The sequence below is a fragment of the Topomyia yanbarensis genome, chromosome 2, assembly GCF_030247195.1.
Source record: "Topomyia yanbarensis strain Yona2022 chromosome 2, ASM3024719v1, whole genome shotgun sequence".
In the NCBI taxonomy this organism is placed as follows: domain Eukaryota; kingdom Metazoa; phylum Arthropoda; class Insecta; order Diptera; family Culicidae; genus Topomyia; species Topomyia yanbarensis.
Window position 1 is genome coordinate 73,805,378 of NC_080671.1, and position 18,910 is coordinate 73,824,287.

General features: G+C 39.6%; 1 protein-coding gene across 1 annotated transcript; it reads right to left on the minus strand.

The window, feature by feature from the left end:
* Positions 1 to 6,207: 6,207 nt before the first annotated feature.
* On the minus strand, positions 6,208 to 7,256 carry LOC131678459 (uncharacterized). The gene is made up of 3 exons (XM_058958634.1): positions 7,178 to 7,256; positions 6,950 to 7,114; positions 6,208 to 6,765 (listed from the first exon to the last, which is right to left on the minus strand). Exons 1-3 carry the CDS (start codon positions 7,253 to 7,255, stop codon positions 6,433 to 6,435), a joined length of 576 nt encoding a protein of 191 aa, XP_058814617.1. The 5' UTR covers position 7,256; the 3' UTR covers positions 6,208 to 6,432.
* Between the last annotated feature and the right edge of the window lie 11,654 nt (positions 7,257 to 18,910).

Below are 18,910 nucleotides of genomic sequence, written 5' to 3' on the forward strand. Positions count from 1 at the left end.
AACGGAATCATCTCATTTTCAGGAATTTATTGTAAAAATTCGGTTATGCAACAGTCATTTCTGAATCGGTCTAATCGACATAGGCGAATCCTCAGTGTCGATAAAGCAGGTTTTTATGCACACTCAAATTGTATTGATTAAGCTTCATATTTATCCTAAAACCATAGCTGAACCATACCAGATATGATTATTGGTTAATCAATGTTTTACAATGTATGTATCCTTCAAAGGGAGAATATGAAGATCTTTGTAAATGTCATCCACATTTGTAGAATACCAACTCAAAGAAGAATGTTTCCAATTTATCGATGTACAGAATCCGTTAATTTGATTGCACGTCGTCTGCTGGAGAAAAAAGTGCGGTGCTGCCTCGACTACATACGGGGAACGTGCCAATATATTCTGATTCCTGACGGTGCTACCGCTTTATCCAATTGAGCTTTTGCCGTAATCTGGGCAAGCGCATTCTTTTTCTACATATTGATCTACGATCATGCAGATTCTCGAAAAAGACTAAACCGATATGATGTGTGCGAATTAGCTATTATACAGATTGGTTCGTACTGGCATGGTAATTTATATGACTACCCAATCAGAATACCAGCAGACCTTACCGTAAACATTTAAAATACTGCCAACCTGCATTAGATAGAACACCGAGAATTTCAACCAAAATATCGGAATAAATTATCATTTCTGTTCCGTCCATTTTCAATTTGCATGAAATTATGGGAATATGTTGCTTGCTATCTTAAGATGCTTTTTTCATTACAATAACCATCTTGCATTTCATTCTATGATTGAAGTGTGAAGGAATAAATCCATGCTAAAATTTAATTGTATATAACCAATCAATGGAGATAATCCAAGCTAGAATTGAAATCTGTAACATGGAAAGCAGAAGAGGCTTTAAAGATTTGTAATAAAACAATTACTCCTATGGTGGTTTGCATATCGAGTTATACTGGTAGCATTACAACTGGACCAACTTGTCATAACACGGGTTTATAGCAGCATGTAGAAAGGCGTCAGAACCATGAAGTATGCATGGAAGGTTTTAAACATTAGTAGTAATGAGTGCTATAAAACTTCAATATAACCAAAATTGTTACTTGGGATGTTCACTTTTTTAAACAACCCAACGCAGTCTTTTTGGCGGTTTCTCCTGTTGATGCCGATTTTGGGATAAAAACGAAAATTTCAAAGAATTAATGCTTTTTTCAAAACGAAGCTTTTATCAATAAACCTAAATGATATACATTCGTTGTATGTATATCATTTAGGTTTATTGATAAAAGCTTCGTTTTGAAAAAAGCATTAATTCTTTGAAATTTTCGTTTTTATCCCAAAATCGGCATCAATACAAATTAATGCGTTCACAAGAGTTTATATCTGATACTTTAAAGAATAAACCGAAAAGACCAATACTTAGATATACCGTTTCAGTATATAGATCAATATACTCATAATCTTATATGTCACAGTGTTAAGTCCGTTAGTCTGTGAATATATTATTAAAAACCTAAACATGACGCAAATGTTCATTTAATGACAATCCGATGTGAAAAAAATACATTTTAGCTACACATCCTCCGCCATCGAGTGCGACATCTCACCCGCAATTTTGATGCGGCATCTATCCTAATTGTAGGGGAGAGATGCCACACAACGACATTTTCCTCTGAAATTATGGATGACCGTGATTATGATCAGAATGCTTTCTGAAAGGTCCCAGCTATCCAACTGATAGATGATTTACCAAAAAAATAGCGCAATTTTTAAAGATATGTAAAGTGGGGAGTTGTGAACCGCCATTAGCGGGGAGTAATGAACCATACATTTCAGTCGCTTCTAGTATTAGTTTTAAAGTACAGTATCATAATTTGAAAATCTGGGATGACTCATAAATATTATGATATAAAAATGCTCAATTTTATGCCAAGAACAGGATTCTATCACAATTTCAATCACCCCGTGCCGCAGCCGCGAATTCAGTTGCCTTGGTGCGAATCATTGCGAATTAGATGACTAATCTATCCCATCTTTAGTTTAGAAATACCTCAAAATTTATCTTCTCTAGCCTGTAATTCTCCTACTGTTTGTCAATGTCCACAACTCCCACCCCAACAAAAAAATTCCGATACCACCCGATGACGGGGATTTCATGCAATCTTTCATATCTCAAACAAGATAATGATTTCTTTAGGCTGTGGATGTATTAATGTGTCCTTTACAAATACCAGTTCAAATATCGAAAATCGACCAATGTTTATGGTAGTTATACCCCGAAAACAAAACTATGTTCACAACTCCCCACCGTACCCTACTTCCCAGCATATAGCATACCTTTATCGGCAATTGTGAATTGCCTATCGGAACTAGAGCTCTCTAGGTACATGGATACGAAAAACTACCCAAAGTTGAGCTCATTTGACTCAATCTCGGGGTATCATGGAATAAGGTAAAATTAAGTAAATCGTGTTGAATGTAGTTTCCCTTTGACGCTTGGATACGTCAAATTCGTCTTGCCAACATTCTACCTAAAGTGCTCTAATCTGAAAAGCCTAAGACCGCTAAAAGTGTGGCGGCGAGAATCTGAACTGACACAAGGATGCGAGATGCGAAAAACTCGCTTGCAGCAAATCAAAGGGAGTCTGTCAGACTAGAAAACAAGCGGATTGCCTGCTTCACGGCAAAAATCACAACTCATTGATAGGTTTTTTAGACTCAAGCTTGAGTTAAATATATTTAAATTTAAGTTGAATTTACCTAATTTTGAGTATTTGAGTAGTATTGTATCTCTTCTCAGTTTACGAACTTATCTGGGGTCCCACAGGGCAGCAACATGGGGCCACTACTGTTTGTAACATTCTTCAACGACGCAATTTTGCTTCTTGGTTTTGGATGCAAACTGGTTTACGCTGATGACCTGAAGTTGTACCTCGTAGTCCGCAATATCGACGACTGCGTTCCGCTTCAAAAGCTTCTGGATACATCCATCGGCTGGTGTCGTAGAAATTGGCTCATTGTCATCATCGCTAAATGTCAGATAATAACTTTCCACCGCATAGTCAATCCTATACTTTACAACTATCAGATCGAGGAGCAAAGGCTCAATAGAGTATGATCACGTCAGCGACCTTGGCGTCTTATAGGATGCTAAGCTAACCTTCAATCTGCACCGCTCAGCTTTAATCTCGAAAGCTACTCGATAACTCGGGTTGCTTGAAGGCCTTATACTGTTCGTTGGTTCGCCCACTACTCGAAAATGCCAGTCTGATTTGGAGTCCTCATCAGCTTGTTTGGAATCTACGAAATGAACGAGAGCAGAAAAGATTTGTTCGGTTTGCGAGACCTTCCCTGGCGGAGTCCTTTGGATCTACCACCGTACCCAGATCGATGCCGCTTGATCGGACTCGACCCATTAGAGCGACGTAGGAAAATTCAACAAGTAGTGTTTGTGGCGAAGGTGATCAACGCCGAAATCGACTCTCCAAAGATTCTAGCCCTCATTAACTTCCGCGCTTCACAACGACCTCTACGCTCCACTGGCTTGCTTCAACCAAGGTTTCATCGCACGGTGATTGGATTCAACGAACCGATATCAGCGTGTATGCTAAATTTCGCCACAGTTGAGGATCTGTTCGCCTTTGGAGAACCGTCGCACAAATTCGCGCAGAAAATATCGCGATCTTCGTTATTATAATTAGATTTTCGTTTATTCATTAAGACTGTGTTGTCAGATGAATCAATTAATTAATTAAATAAATAAATAAATACCTCAAACAACTCAAAAGTACCTTGTTCCACGGAAGACCTCGATTGAGTCGAATCTCTCGCTTTGTTTTTGACAACACTAATAAGTGCGAAGCGATGAAAAACTCGTACCTACCTAAGTACCTAAATTTAAGTTAAAAGAACTTATTCTCTTTCCGTGTAGGGTCTGGACAAGAAAATATTAGATAAAGTGACAACCATTGCCCGCAAAGACGAAAGTTTGGCATCACTTGAAAATGTTCAAGCTTTCAAGTGTATTCTTTAACATTCATATTGACCGCGATTTCGAACTCAGTTTTAAGACACATTTTCAACCAAATCTATATGAGCTGGTACTTAAATTGTTTGTTAGAGTTTAAATTTTTAGTTTCAGTAAATATTACCGATTTTGGCCTGGTTGTGTAATCGGTGCCAAATGAGGTTATGTTTGTCATCCATAGATGTATGACCAGTTATAGTTCAAGTTGTTTTCGATGAAAAAATTTCGATAGCCGATTACCCAGAGTTTAAACGCCTAGAACATTTACGTATCCTTCAGTCAATAAACTATTCAAACATCTTATGCACGAAAGTATATTCTCAGTCGCATCGCTTGCTTGAAGCGAATCCTGACTAACAACCCACCCACTACCCAATCCGTGGTACTTATGGGAGTGTCACTGAGTCGGGGCCTTCCGTTAAGTAAGTACCACATCAATACTTCCTTTCTCATCCCAAGTTACGGTAAAGATGGTCGTGGCCCGCAATGGTGGCTCTCAGGCGAAATTCTCGCTTGGACTGGATCAATTGTTATTCCCAAACAATGCTCCTCAAGTAGTCTGGCTGGAAATGAGAGTCATCAGTCTGCAATCTACGAAGTATACCGTGCTTACGCATAGATGTATGACCAGTTATACGGATGTTCCAGATCTTCCGGAATCGTAATCCGGGACATCCAAGATCGATCGTATCATGTCCAAATTAAATATAATAGTTCTCATTTTATTTTTGTTTGTATTTATAATTAGTATTCTGTCAATAAACTTGCGATTTATGATGAAGGTTCTGCATACATCTATGGACGCCAAACAAGGCCTCATTCGGCACCGATTCCCACAGACCAACCCGGTCAAAAACGGTAATATTTACAAATACTGAAAATTTAAACTCTAACAAACAATTTAAGTACCAGTTCATTTAGATTTGGTGGAAAATGTGTCTTGAAACTGAGTTCGAAATCGAAAAGTCAAGAAATTCTACACTTCTAGGTGCAAAACTTAAAAAGTTATCGCATTTTGAAAGTTCATTTGGGGTCATATTAACCCCAACACCTAAAGAAGGTTAAAATGAAAAACAAATCGTCTTGTAATGTTTTCGACCTTTTATTGGAGCTGGTGAAAACAGAAGTGTTTTTAGCCAGCTATGTGCTAATGCGTGGGATTTTTCTAATTCATCAGTATTAAAGCTGACCATGTTAGCCCTGTTTGATTAAATGTTCCAACACTTTCAATAGGAACAACAAATTTGTACTATCTTGTCGCTGAACTGATTTTATCAGTGAACAATAAATTAAATACGAAATTTGTTTGAAGCGCTACTGAGTCAGTCTTCAGAACTAGTAGTATTTCCACTGTGAAAATCCAGCAGTGGATTGGTTATGAACATACTTTTGATTTTAATTAATGAACACCACAGTTTATTTTGACTCAGAATATTATTCAGTCTAGTGATCATAATTACTCGCAAAAATTTCAAAAGTAATTTACTAAGATCCCAATACTTCGTTCCTGTAGTTCCAAAACAAGAAACTGTTCGTTTAGATCCATCAAATTTTCGCTCGCTTGGATAGGTCAAATTCGTCTTGCCCACACTCTACCTAAAGTGCTCTAATCTGAACAGTCTAAGGCCGCTAAAAGTGTGGCGGCGAGAATCTGAATTGACACAAGGATGCGAGATGCGAAAAAGCTGCTTGTAGCAAATCAAAGGGAGTCTGTCAGAGTAGAAACAAGCGGATTGCCTGCTTCTAATCCGATAGGTTCCATTTAATTTGCTGATAGCTAGTTTCTCGAGGGAAACGACATTCCTTAATTTCTTGAGAAAATGAACTAGTAATTTATAATGAAAAGATTGATAAAGATTGGCATTGGTTTGATTTGGAATGGCCGAGGATGGTTTGAAGTGTGTCATGAAAAAAAATGAATTGCTCAAAATTCAAGTTTTGATAGTTTCAGTGCTCTACGACATCAAAACACAAAATTCCCAACAGCATAACTGCAGGAAAAAATCAAAATAAAAGCAAATATTTATGGTAGATTTGTTTGTAATTTCTTATCAATTTTTTTTTGGCAATATCCTATTTGTTATAAAATTATTAAAATTTTAGAGAATTATCAGAAAAAGTACAAATTCAAGCAAAACTAAAAAGTTATTTGGATTGTCGTTCCCCTCGTAGTTTCTGGCATCTCGCAGCCTAATGTTAATTCCAGCTCAAGCGCAGCTTTTTGCTGTCACTCTTAAAGAATTTTCTTGCGAAAGGGTTGTAAGACACTGGGCTTTTTACAAGAAAGGTCTACTATAGGATCTGAGCTCACTCATTGTGTGTCTGATATCTTACCAAAGATGTTGGACCAATATATTTCATACATTTTACAACCTTCTATTTCACATTGCCTCCACCTACGCTCGTTTAACCCATTTCATCCAAAATTGGACCGAAACACATAATAACTCTCGTTTCTGTTTTCCACTCGAAAACAGTTTCAAATAAGCCTGCCAGCGGTACCCATCAAGGGCGAAAATCGTAGCAAACGTCAAATCGACGGATATGTTCCCAAATGTATACACATTCGGTTTAATCGGACATCGCACATCCGGCTCGAAGCTTCGGAAAAATGTGGCCCAACTTCCTTTCTCCTCATTGATGTAGGAACAAATGCGCGGCAGTGTTCTCTTGTTGAAAGGTTCGCACGTTTTCATATCCAGAGAGCATCGGTTGGTGACGAAAACGACCTGAAACAACGAGATGCCATGAACAATCAATTAGCATAAAACGCAGCGTGCGTTCAATGTTTCGACCAATATCAGTGTTAGTGAAACAAAACTTTTATTGTTTGTTTCTACCACTCAATTTGATGATTCGAATAAGACAGTAACTCAATTGTATATAGATTGTATTTACTCATAAATACATCACCTCAAGTGGTTCTTGGATAACTTCCATGACGGTTAGGTTTCCATAAATTTGAAGTTTGTTGTTCACGGATGTAAAGTTGAGAGGATTTGGAAGCCTGATAACATATTTATCGGAGTTGGGAGCACTGCAAGTGGCCAGTTTTTCAACTACTAAAACTTTAGTTCGCTAGAAAAAAATACGCAATAATAAAATTGATTCTACGCAATTTTCCTATTTTCAATGTGATACCGCACTGTTACCGCTTGCAATAAGTACAGCGAAAATTGTTGCTACAAAACAGGTGAATCTCCGGAATGCTGAGTGCATTTTGAATGGAACAGAGGAACAGTTTAACAAATTTTACTATAAATTTACTACTGTTTTCCAGCGGTTTTATTGAATGTCGAGATTCGTCAAAGCGTGAAGCTAATGACCCTTTTAATTTATAAACCATATGCGCGATAAAGATGGTCACAGCGTAAGCACCAAAAATACCAAAACATGGAACATGAAAACTGAATAGTAGTCAGTAGCTTATTTACAACAACACTGAAAGCCATTTGAGCATGATGATCGTACAATTCGTGGTTGCTACTCCGTAATTAACCAGAACAAGCTAAATTTCATAGTGGATCAACAAATGGGACCTGGAATAGCTATTCATTCTCAATATGCATGTTTCGAGAATTTTGTAGTGTGAAATGACAATAACGGCCACGTCCTTGCAGTCAACGGAGAAGGAAAAGAATGTTAGTGTAGCAAATGTTGTTATGGAGACCGTGTAAACCTCTGCATCTTCAAGTTCGCCCTGGGATGGAGTTTTTATTAATAAGATGAAGTAAAGAGTTACAAACATCATCGATAAGTGATACGATCCATGCAACTCTCAGAGCAATACCGCGCATACGGTAAACTAAATTAGCAATTAGTCTAATGTTGCGCATTTGTTCGGGTTGCTGTGTACCTAAAGTTAAGCCACATATTTGCCTCCCACCGAGCCTCCCATTTTAATTTTACTCGATCAAATTAATCGTTGTCAATCCCCAAAATACCGACAAGGTTTAATTTGAAACGTTTCGTCTCACTTGAAGTAGCTAATAGACTGTTTGTATATCAAAAGAATTATATTTTGCTACACCGTTTGGGGCCAATGTTGTCAATTGAATTGCCAATTCAGACCGCTCCCATTTTGAAGATGTGAGATCAGGAAATTTGCCAAAACATTTGAAGACACAGTATTTATTGTAAATGTTTGAAAAATAGGATAAACACAGATTATCTATTTCCTGTAAAAAATTAGGGTAATGAGCCCATTTTCACCTTGTTTCTTTTATGACCCCACGAATTTGAAGCCGTTGGTTAGATCGGTGTCTGTCATCCTTGACAAGGGCGGATCCAGAGGAGGGGTCCTGGAGGCCAAAACCTCTTCCGAAATACCTCACGCGTTAAGATATTTTTTATTAGTTTCAATTTTAAACAATTTTAAAATTTATGGTTTTTGCGGAGTTTGGCCGAACACGTGTTTGGGAAATCGCTCCGCACATCAGCTACGGGGGAACACGTCTTTCCTATCTGGTGGTCTGCGATCGAAAGAGGCCGATGGCTGCTGCTGCATGGTGTCGTTCGTGACCGAGCCGAACGTCAGTGGATGCTAGTTTGTGTATCAATATATTATCAATATTCCAAGTGTTACGCCCTTCAGTAATATTACCTCTAGTCAACGCTCGTTTCGAATTCTTGCGGGAACGATTAAGTATAAACGAGACTCCCTGGGCGTCTGTGCGTAGCAGGAAGTGACGACCGATTCAGAAGTACGAGAAATGATCGAGTCCCCACACGGCACCTAGCGCTTCCCGCTGATTTTGGGTGCATCGTTTTTCCGTCGAAGTCAAGGTTTTTGATGCGAAACTAATGATTCGAGAATTCCCGTCACCGTCCTCCTGAACCAGTACAACCCCCAACGCATTTGGCAAAGCGTTGGTATACAGAATCGTCTTGTCTTTTTTTCTGTGAAGTAACCCAAGCTAGTTACGCAATGCGTGATTTTGTTCTTCACAGCTTCAAAATTTCTTTGCTGTTCTTGACCCCATTTCCAGGTCTTCGTCGTTGCCGCTGTCCAAAGGGAGGCCGTGATGTTCGCAAAATTCTGTATATAGGGGCTGATGAACGACGCTAGCCCCAAGAAACTACGCAACTTTGATGCAGTATTTGGACTTCTGAACCTCTCAATGCTCTTGTACTTTGTCGACGTGGAGCCCATATTCGTCAAGCTCGTGCCCAATGAACCTAATGTGGGTCTTGTCGAACTCGCATTTACTGGGGTTCAATGTCAGGTTGTGCTTCCTCAGGATTTGCAATACTGTGGCTACCGTTTTTCTCAGTTCTTCTAAGGTGCGTATAAATATGAGGATGTCACAATAAAATTTTCCACATTTTTTCAAGATTTGCGTCATATCCTGCTGGAACACTTCGGGCGTACAGTTGACGCCGAACATGAGGCGCTTAAACCGGAACATGCCGCACTTGGAAAGAAACGTGATCACGGGCCCTATTCTCACAGTCACGTCACTTGGTGACTAGAAGGAAATTTTCTTCTAGTCACTAGGTGACGTGACTGTGAGAATAGGGCCCCACGTCTCGTGACTCCGGACTGAGTTCAAGGTGGTAGAATGCGTTACTCAAATCTAGCTTTGAGAAATATTTTGCCCCATGAAGTTTCATTTTAATGTCATCAATGAGTGGCATGCGGAAGTATTCACGGGCAATTGCCTTGTGGGCTGCGCGCATGTTTACCACCAAGCGAAAGTCATTTTTCCCTTTAGGAACAGCTGGCATGCCACTAATCCAATTCGGTTCGGTGGTTACTTTTTCTGTAACGATATTAATTAGCCCACTGTGCATACGACTGACAGCATTACTTTCAGTGCCATCTATCCGTCAACGGGAGACTGTCTTGCTGATGGAAATTTAAATCACCGAGATCTGCTCCACGCACTCCCCTTCGTTTTTCCCACCCGTAGAAGGATCAGTTACAAATGCCGATGGGACTGAGCGAGAAGGAAAATGCTTTTGTTTTCCCAAGATCACGCCACTAATTGTCTCAAAAAAGACTGATCAGATCACTTAAGTGGAGACTGTCGATCCCTTTACACGGCGGTCAGATAGAGTGAAACCATTAGCCATAGAATTAATTAAATTAATTTCGATGTGATATTTTCTTACGGTACGGCTAAACTTGACAATATTTGTGTAGAACACGGTTACGGTGCAAAAGATTACTGTTTCTGTAAGGTGAGCTAAATTCCGACCGATGTCATTAAACACGTGCTAGGCACATAGGGCTAAAACCTATTTTATTGCAGCCGTTCTCATAAGAAAGCTTAAACCAGTGAAATAGGCAAGCAAAGTAGCCAATCAGTCCGAATTGTGCGGTCTGTACCAGTATAGTCAGGTAAGACATAAGCAGAAACTGAGGTTATCTCATCTAATCGATCACGTTGATCAGGTTGAAAACCCGCGCCAACGTGGGCTTTTTTTGGGGCTCGTAGAACCGACAACTCGGCGCGTACGCTTCAGAGCGCCCCTCGTCGGAAAATTCCATTGGCTACATAACAGATCGTCGCATAGAAGGTCGGCAACATAACCCACCCGCCGAGCATTACGTGCAACGTCAGAACTATACTCTCCACGTGCCACCTGGCGGCTCATAGCAAACCCGTCACGAAGCTATCGGAGACACCATCACCCACTCGAGCTATGTTTTATGGTACAAATTCGGGGATGATTGCTACGAATCGAGCAGCCTACTGAAACATTCTGCGTAAGTAAGTTCATCGAAAATCGACGCACGCGGTCGCTCACGCCTGCCGCCCGTCAACGTCACCAACCAGTTCCAATTACCGCCGTCACCGTCACCAACCAGTTCCTGTTACCGCCGTCAACGTCACCAATCAGTTCCAGATACCACCGCCAACGTCACCAACCAGTTCCCGTTACCGCCGTTCACCAACTGCAGGTCAGATCGATGCTAGGCTAATGAGTTAGCATAAGTGTAGGAGTAAAGCTTGTCCCGGGACCTAGAACAAATGTAAACCAACTGAAAATACACAATGTGATCATGAAGTGAAACGCTACTCCTCTCAAGCTTAAAGGTCACCGGCAATCTCTCCCTAAGGCGAACGCGTAGATTTTAATTTAGTTTACCCGTGTTTATTTGAACCCGCGATTAGCTTACCTTTTCGATCTCTTACTCGGATTTAGTCTTCTGCTCTTTTTTGCGTTCGGGAAAGTCGAATGAGACATTGTGTTTGAGCCACTTTCATTTACCCGCCCGTGGTTAGAGTCTCTGGCCGGACTACCGTCTTGCGTCGGCAGCCTTCCTTACGGAAGTGGCGCTGAAGTTGCCGACGTTGTGTGCACGAACGAACCGTTACATTTCAATTATATCTCGCTCCTCCATTTCTAAAAGCCTTTGTCTAGCTGCTTCCCGGTATGCTGCCGGAACGTTGAAGTAAGCATTTCTAAATAGTTTCGTTGAAGTTAAATTTAACAACGACGCCCGGCATCTTCAGGAAAGTTTTGCTCTCAATTGCTTACAATTGCTGACGGAAAGTCCTACTGCTAACAGCCCTAGGTTGCTGGCGGTGGATCGACCTAGTATGGTTCGACGCCCATCCCTAACAATGATAAAATCTGCGTGTATAGGTGAAGTTTGACTCTCTAAGATGTTCACGAGAGCCCTTATCGTTCGTTCTACAGCCATTGGCTTGCTTGCTGCGTACGAGCAGAAGCTTGGCATGCTCAAACATTCCATTGTTTCGAATGTTGCGATGCCTAACTCTGCTTTCTGCATCAGCGTCTCCCAATCCTTACCACACAGTACGTTTACGTCGACTCCTGAATCTATCAAGAGCTCGATAGGTTTTTGGGTGACCAACACTACACGTAATCAAAACATCCTGGAGTAAGAGGGCATTGACTTGCTGAAAAATAGATGAATAGTCCAAAGAGAGAAGAAAACAGCTTTATTCTCCAAACATTTGTTTTTACATTTTGCAATCGTATTTTACCTGGTCATTGTGGTCATATTCACCATGATTTTCGTTGGACTTGTCCCGGCGAATGTTGCTTACGTGTCTCGAGCAACACGCCGTGGCGAAATGACCAATCAATCCACACCTATTGCAATTTCAAGAGAGTGTTGGGCATGTTTCGTTACAATGAGAAATATAACGACATCTAGAACACCGCGCTCGACGTCCAGGTAGACGTGTTAAACTGTTACGGAAAAATCCAGGTCGTGGTATATCGCATGCAATCGAGCTTGTTCGTCTAAGCTTTGTTTTCGGTTCCCAAGGTGTATCGGATCGTGAGCGGCGTCCCTCCAATGCAAATACGTCGGCATGATGCGTAGGACCTTTCTCTCTGGTAAAAGCCTCTTTACGAGTCGCGGACTGCACAATAAAATTTGTCTCATGTCCGTTGGTTCTAGCGGATTTAGTTAGGATTTGATTCGACATCCCCTTTATGAGTTGTGCTCTGACAAACCGCTCTTGGTCCAAAAACCCATATCCGCAAAGTCTCACTTTCTCGATCAGTCTGGCATGAAAACTCATGACCGACTCATCCTTACCTCGGCGCATATTAGAAAATGCCTCGTGTTCTGCGTTCGTGTCCGTCATAGACTTCAGATGTGAATCGATGTTACTGACAAATTTAGTGTAGCAATCGGCCTCCATCAGGTTCGGTCGTAGCTTTGCTGTCCTAATTATGGCTTGCATCTCTTCTCCAAGGCTAAGAATAACAGTTGTGCTCTTCGTGGTTGGTCGAACGCGTTTCCCAGCGATGCAGCGATTTCAAAGGTCTCAATGTACTTGTGCCAAGCTTCCCACAACTTATTCGCCGGGATGCCCTTAGGAAAGGCGTTGATATGGTCCCATCGAATCATCTGCGATGGGCCACTGCGACTCGTGCTGTGACCTAGCTGCTTTCAATTTCGTCATCACCGGGGACGTGATAGCTCCGCTTGCTAGTGGTGAGCGTAGAGGTCAAGTTCCTCAACATCTGCTCAAACTGATCCATTCGTTCGAACATTCCAGCATTTTCATGACCTGTCCGGCGAACGGTTGCCTCTTCAGTGGCACTTGCCAGAAACACACTTTTCGGAACCTTGAATCTGGTTACATCCTCGTTCTACCATGCTCGTATCATCGTCATCACTGTCAACAGTCGCATTCGGATCACTCGACGAGTGTTCAGGCTTGCTAACCGCAGGTTCCTCGTGTTCGGTTACCCTAGAGTCTTCCGACGCAGGAGACAGTGCGATTGGTTCATCGAAATCATCTTCTTCCGAGTCTGTAGAGTACACGGGTGCTAGGACGTATTTTCCTCCACTGCTCATTTTGATTTCGTTTAGTTTTGTCTGAAATTTAAAAAAAAAACAGATGGTATCAGATGCAGGATTTATGTCAAACCAATCATTTTTTGTTCTTGTTTCAATTATCCTAATTCATACGAAACAAAAGCCGCCTATAATCACTCATGATCGTTGCATAATTGGCCTTATCAATGTATCTATATCCAGGACAATTTTATCATCCAAATGCGTTACGGAATTCATTTTCAGTCTTTGCTTTTATCAAACTACTTTCCCAATAGGGGATCGTCCATAAATGACGTAGCATTATATGGAGGAGGGTGAGTGTTGTATTTTGTGATGATGTGTGACGACAGGGGGGGTAGGGGGTCATGTCATGCTTCGTAGCTTTTTTAAAGGGGAATAGAATAGAATTTTTAAAAATTTTTGCTGTGACAAGGGGGGGCAGGGTCAAGCTACGTAATTACCAGGGGGGTATTTAAAGGTTTGTGACGAAATGCTACGATGGGGGAGGGGGTGTTAAAAATCACTCAAAAAATGCTACGTCATTTATGGATGGTCCCTAGGTATATAATATCACAAACTAAGCATATGGAACTAGAAAGAAAAATTCAACTTTCGACATATAGCAATAAATAATTGAAATAACTAAGTTGTACTTGCCAGATCGTAATAGCACACATGTATCATGGAAAATGTACTCTAAACAAAAACTACAAAGCATTCTCAGAAGCGACAGAACGCTTTTGAATGATATAGCATCAGTAACGAAGTTACGGCAGAAACACTTAATAAGTTTTTTATCAAAAGCGTTGAAGAGATTCACGAAGCCATTCCACCACCTACAGGGCGACTAGTGGAGGAAAGCGAGGAAAGCAAAAATCAGTTTTATGTTTTCAAGCCTATCAATATGCTCAAACTTAAAGAAATTGTCTCGGACCTTAAAAATTGTTCGGGAACGGAGTGTGTTACTAAACGGGTGCTGGTGGATGCGTTTGACATAATTGCTGATAAACTGTTAACAGTTGTTAATGAATCGCTCCGGCAAGGTGTTTTTCCGGAAGCGTGGAAGAAGACGGTCGTAATTCCAGTTCCAAAAGTGCCAAATGCATCACGAGCAGAGGATCACAGGCCGATAAATATGCTACCGATCTACGAGTAGGGGAACTGGGGGTAAGCCCGACACCCTGGGTAAGCCCAACACCCCACGACTTTTCCCAGATATCAAATTTTAAATCATACAATAATGACAGGATATTATTAGTACGATTATTTTAGGCATTTCGATACACATCGATGCCATATGTAGGGTTCGTCGCGGTGCGGATGTGGGCGGTAAATGGATAGTCCGCACCGCAACCGCAACAAAATAATAAAACCGCACCGCTTACCGCAACCGCACTGCATTTACCGCACCGCACCGCGCGGTAATGCGGTAAATGCGGGAAAAATCATGAATTTTTAAAAATTAGTCATATATGTTATATAGCCATATATAATAAAATGTTATTCTTATTTACACGAGAAGTAACTTTGACGGACTCCTCAGAATGCATCATTTATGAAAAAATGAACTTTGCAAGTTTTATTAAGGGGGGTAAGGCTTTGGCGCAAACAAAAACGTTTTTTTGCGATTTTTTTTAACTTTGCGTGAAGCGAATTGATAAAAACTTTTGTACATTATAGTGAATCATTTCAATAACATCCTGTATTTCTTTCATGCAAAAATATCGACAAACGACTCGGTGACGAAGCTTTCTGTAGAACTTCTCTGGAAAAACATGATTTGCAATGGTACCTGCCATTCAAAAACTACTTAACCGATTTCTTTCAAACTTTGCATACACATTCCATATAAAAAATACCTACCTCTACGCTGAGTTTTCGAGATAAATTTTCAATAAAGGCAAAAACTGTCCAAACTATGCAAAATTTGGCATCTGGGTTAACTTTGACACTTGCCACAATATGAAGGGAGGCTTTGAGAAACACAAAAAAATCGCAATGCCCTACACTAACTTCAAAAGCTTTACTTTCAAAAAGTTACAAAATACTCCAAACTGAAAAATATTGTTTATTAATTTGGTAGAAAATATTCCCAGTTGAACGAACAATGGACGCTCTCGAAAAAAATCCTCCAAATTCGTTTGGTTTGATGATGATAATTACATTCTGTGAGTTGTTTTTAAATCAAAGTATTATTAGTTCATCTTTAAGTTCTCCAAATTAATCAAAATTCGCAGTTGAGAAAATGTCATCGAAAACTATTCATAATTCCACGATTGCTAAGAGGAATCGGGAGAAGTGATGCATTTTTTAATTGGATTTGACTGTACAAATCAATTGTTTTTCAATGATTGGATTTGATAAACTGTAAATTTTTAGTTTGAAGTATAAAATAAATAGTTTTCAAAATATGTCCTGAAAATAATGGTGCCAAATTATTTTGGACACAGCTTATAGATTTTATTTCTTAGTAACAGTATGTTTTTATCATATTAGAATAACCAAAATGTAAAAAATCAAGTAGCGATAGGTCGAATACAGATTATATTCGGATTTCTTTTCAAATCATTGTGAAGTCTATGGAAATTAGAGCAATTGAATGTTTATTATATTTCTCTATTGTAGGGTAATAACTAAAACTCGAACGTTCTGACAGAGAGATTTTCCTAATAATGGCATTACTTAGCATTCGTTTAGAAAATAAATCTAGTTGCGTCCTTCTCAAATACTAAAATTAGTTTTAATTCACTTTTTAATGCAGACTTTATCAATTATTTTTTGAAGTGCGGTTGCGGTAATACCGCGCGGTAAAAGCTCATTTCCCGCACCGCATCCGCGGGAAAAAGTATCTCACCGCACCGCAGTTTTTGCGGTGCGGGAGCGGTAAATACCGCGCGGTTGCGGTAATTACCGCAACCGCGACGAACCCTAGCCATATGGATTCATTAAACGTCAACGAAATAAACAAAACAAGCGAAAGCAAAGTTGATGCGCTTTTGGATGTTATTTTAGTTGATACATTTTAAGGTTTTAATAACACAAAAGCTTTGAAAATAACCAGTTTTTGTGTCACACATTCTATTCTACTCTCCATATCGTTATTTGTGTGTATTGAAGATAAGTTTGAGTATTTCAATACTGTTTATTGAGCATTTAACAAAAATGGGCGCTGTTGGGGTAAGACCGACAGGTTTTGGGTGGGGTAAGACCGACACGGTGTTCAGATGATTACATCATGTTAATAATTGAAATACACGGAAACTATTTTTTTTACATTTATTTATCAGTATTATCTCAAGCCGACCAAAAAAAATTAAGAATTAAATTGAACGTGATTCATAGTTATATTACAAAAAGAAATGAAAAGTATAATCTAATATGAGATTTTGAAATGATATTGATGAAAAATTTTCATTGACCGTCGGATTATTGATTAACGGTATTCCGAAAAATCCCAACACGGACCGGATAGCTTATTACGAAGCGTGCGTCACTTTTAAGTGAATAAATCCTAGTAATAGCGTATATAATCTGCTTGCAGAACAGCTCTTCTTCGTTATAATGGCTATACAAGCTCGAAAGAATTACTTGAGAAAACCCGTACCATAATATACACCATACGTTAAACATGATTTATTCATAACACCACGCATTCGAATGTTCTTCCTCTTGCTACGCGATGAAACTACAGAAAGCATGCGTTTGCATCACACATACTCATATGCACATGATTGCACTTTATCACACATACACAATACATTTTTAATGGAAAAAATTGGACAAAAAGAAAGTTCAAAAGGGGGTCGCTCTTGCCCCTTTGGGGTGTCGGTCTTACCCGCAGCGTTTTTAAAATGTCATTTTCCTCCGTTTTTTGGCAACAAATAATTTTTAATGAATTCAATTTTTTGAAACGCTAAAAAAATTATATTTTATTAAGAACCACCCAAACAAGGATTATGCACAGAATATACAATTTTAGGAGCTTTGTGGAATTCTAGAAAAATTATTGCGCTTAAGGTATCGGACTTGCCCCGCGGTCCCCTAAGTTTTAGAGACGGTCGTTAAAGAGCAATTGAAGGGTTATGTAGATGGTGCTGGTATACTGTTGTGTGAACAATCAGGATTCCGGAAAAATCATTCGTGTGAAACAGCGCTTAATCTATTATTGTTGAAGTGGAAGCAGGCCATTGAGAATGAAAAAGTTGTCTTGGCAGTTTTTGTTGACTTGAAACGAGCATTTGAAACAATTGATCGCCGTAAACTGATTTGCGTTTTGGAGTAACATGGTGTAAAAGGAAATGCTCTTGAGTGGTTTCGCAGTTACTTAGAAAGACCTACGTAAGTTACAAGGTAGAACCGCGCTACATCATCGGAAGCCGAAGTTAACCTTGGTGTTCCACAGCGTAGTGTACTAGGACCACTTTTGTTTATCCCATACATTAACGACATGAGAAACATTTTGGAAAATGCAGAAATAAACCTGTTTGCCGATGATACAGTTTTGTTTATCATCGGTAATAGTTTCGATGAGTGCATCAGGCTAATGAACATTGAGCTGACGAAGTTTAGTGATTGGTTGAAGTGGAAAAAACTCAAACTGTACATTTCCAAGACCAAATATATGATTGTAACTACGCGGCAGATAAATGAAAGTACTACAACAGTTGAAATAGATGGAAAGATAGTTGTACGAGTTGCAACTATCAAATATCTTGGGGTCACATTGGACGAAAAACTAAGTTTTAATGAGCACGTGAACTATACAATCCGGAAAACTGCCAGGAAGTTTGGCATTCTTTGTACGATTAATAGGTTTCTCACAATCAAAAATAACTGTTTACAAGACCATAATAGCTCCCCATTTTGATTACTGTGCTTCTATTCTGTTCTTAGCATCCAAGAAAGAGTGTAAGCGATTGCAGATCTTACAAAACAAAGTAATGCTACTGTTACTACGATGTGACAGACTAACTCCACGACATTTGATGCTCAATCGTTTACAATGGATGTCAGTTCAGCAACGTATTGAATATAACATACTTGTTTTCATCTTAAGAGTAATAAATGGAATAATGCCGCAATACTTGTGTAGCATTGTTGTGTACGGAAGAGATGTGCACCGGTATGAAACCAGACAAGCCGGCAATCTGAGATTGTTGAACGCTAAGAAATCTTGTACGCAGAACTCTTTGTTTTATAAAGGCTAGAATTTATTCAACGCATTACCAGAATACGCCAAGCGGACTAGTAACCTAAGAGAATTTAAGCAGGCCTGCAAGATATTTGTGAAGCAGAGGCCATTGGATTTATAAGAGAGAAGGATTGGTATACACGAAAGTGAAGTAAGATTGAAGGAATCTCTCATGAGTGAAAACTATTATCGAAAGATATCTGCTCGTAAACCTTCCACACTACAAAAGATGTATATGGGTGTGAGGTGGGCCATCCCAGAATATAAAAAAAACTAAATTGTGGTGACACATTCATCTTTGTTAAAAAATGAAATATAGAAACATTTCGCTCAATCACAAAAAATATTATTGACGATAAATTTAGTGTAACGTACACTAAAGATGTAAAACTACGACAATTTTCGTTCT

Coding starts and splice junctions, on each gene's coding strand:
- LOC131678459 (XM_058958634.1), bottom strand. CDS start 7,255: ATGCACTCAGCATTCCGGAGATTCACCTGTTTTGTAGCAACAATTTTC. Junction 7,115..7,177: donor TTGCAAGCGGTAACAGTGCG/GTATCACATTGA, acceptor ATTTTTTTCTAG/CGAACTAAAGTTTTAGTAGT. Junction 6,766..6,949: donor TTATCCAAGAACCACTTGAG/GTGATGTATTTA, acceptor TCGTTGTTTCAG/GTCGTTTTCGTCACCAACCG.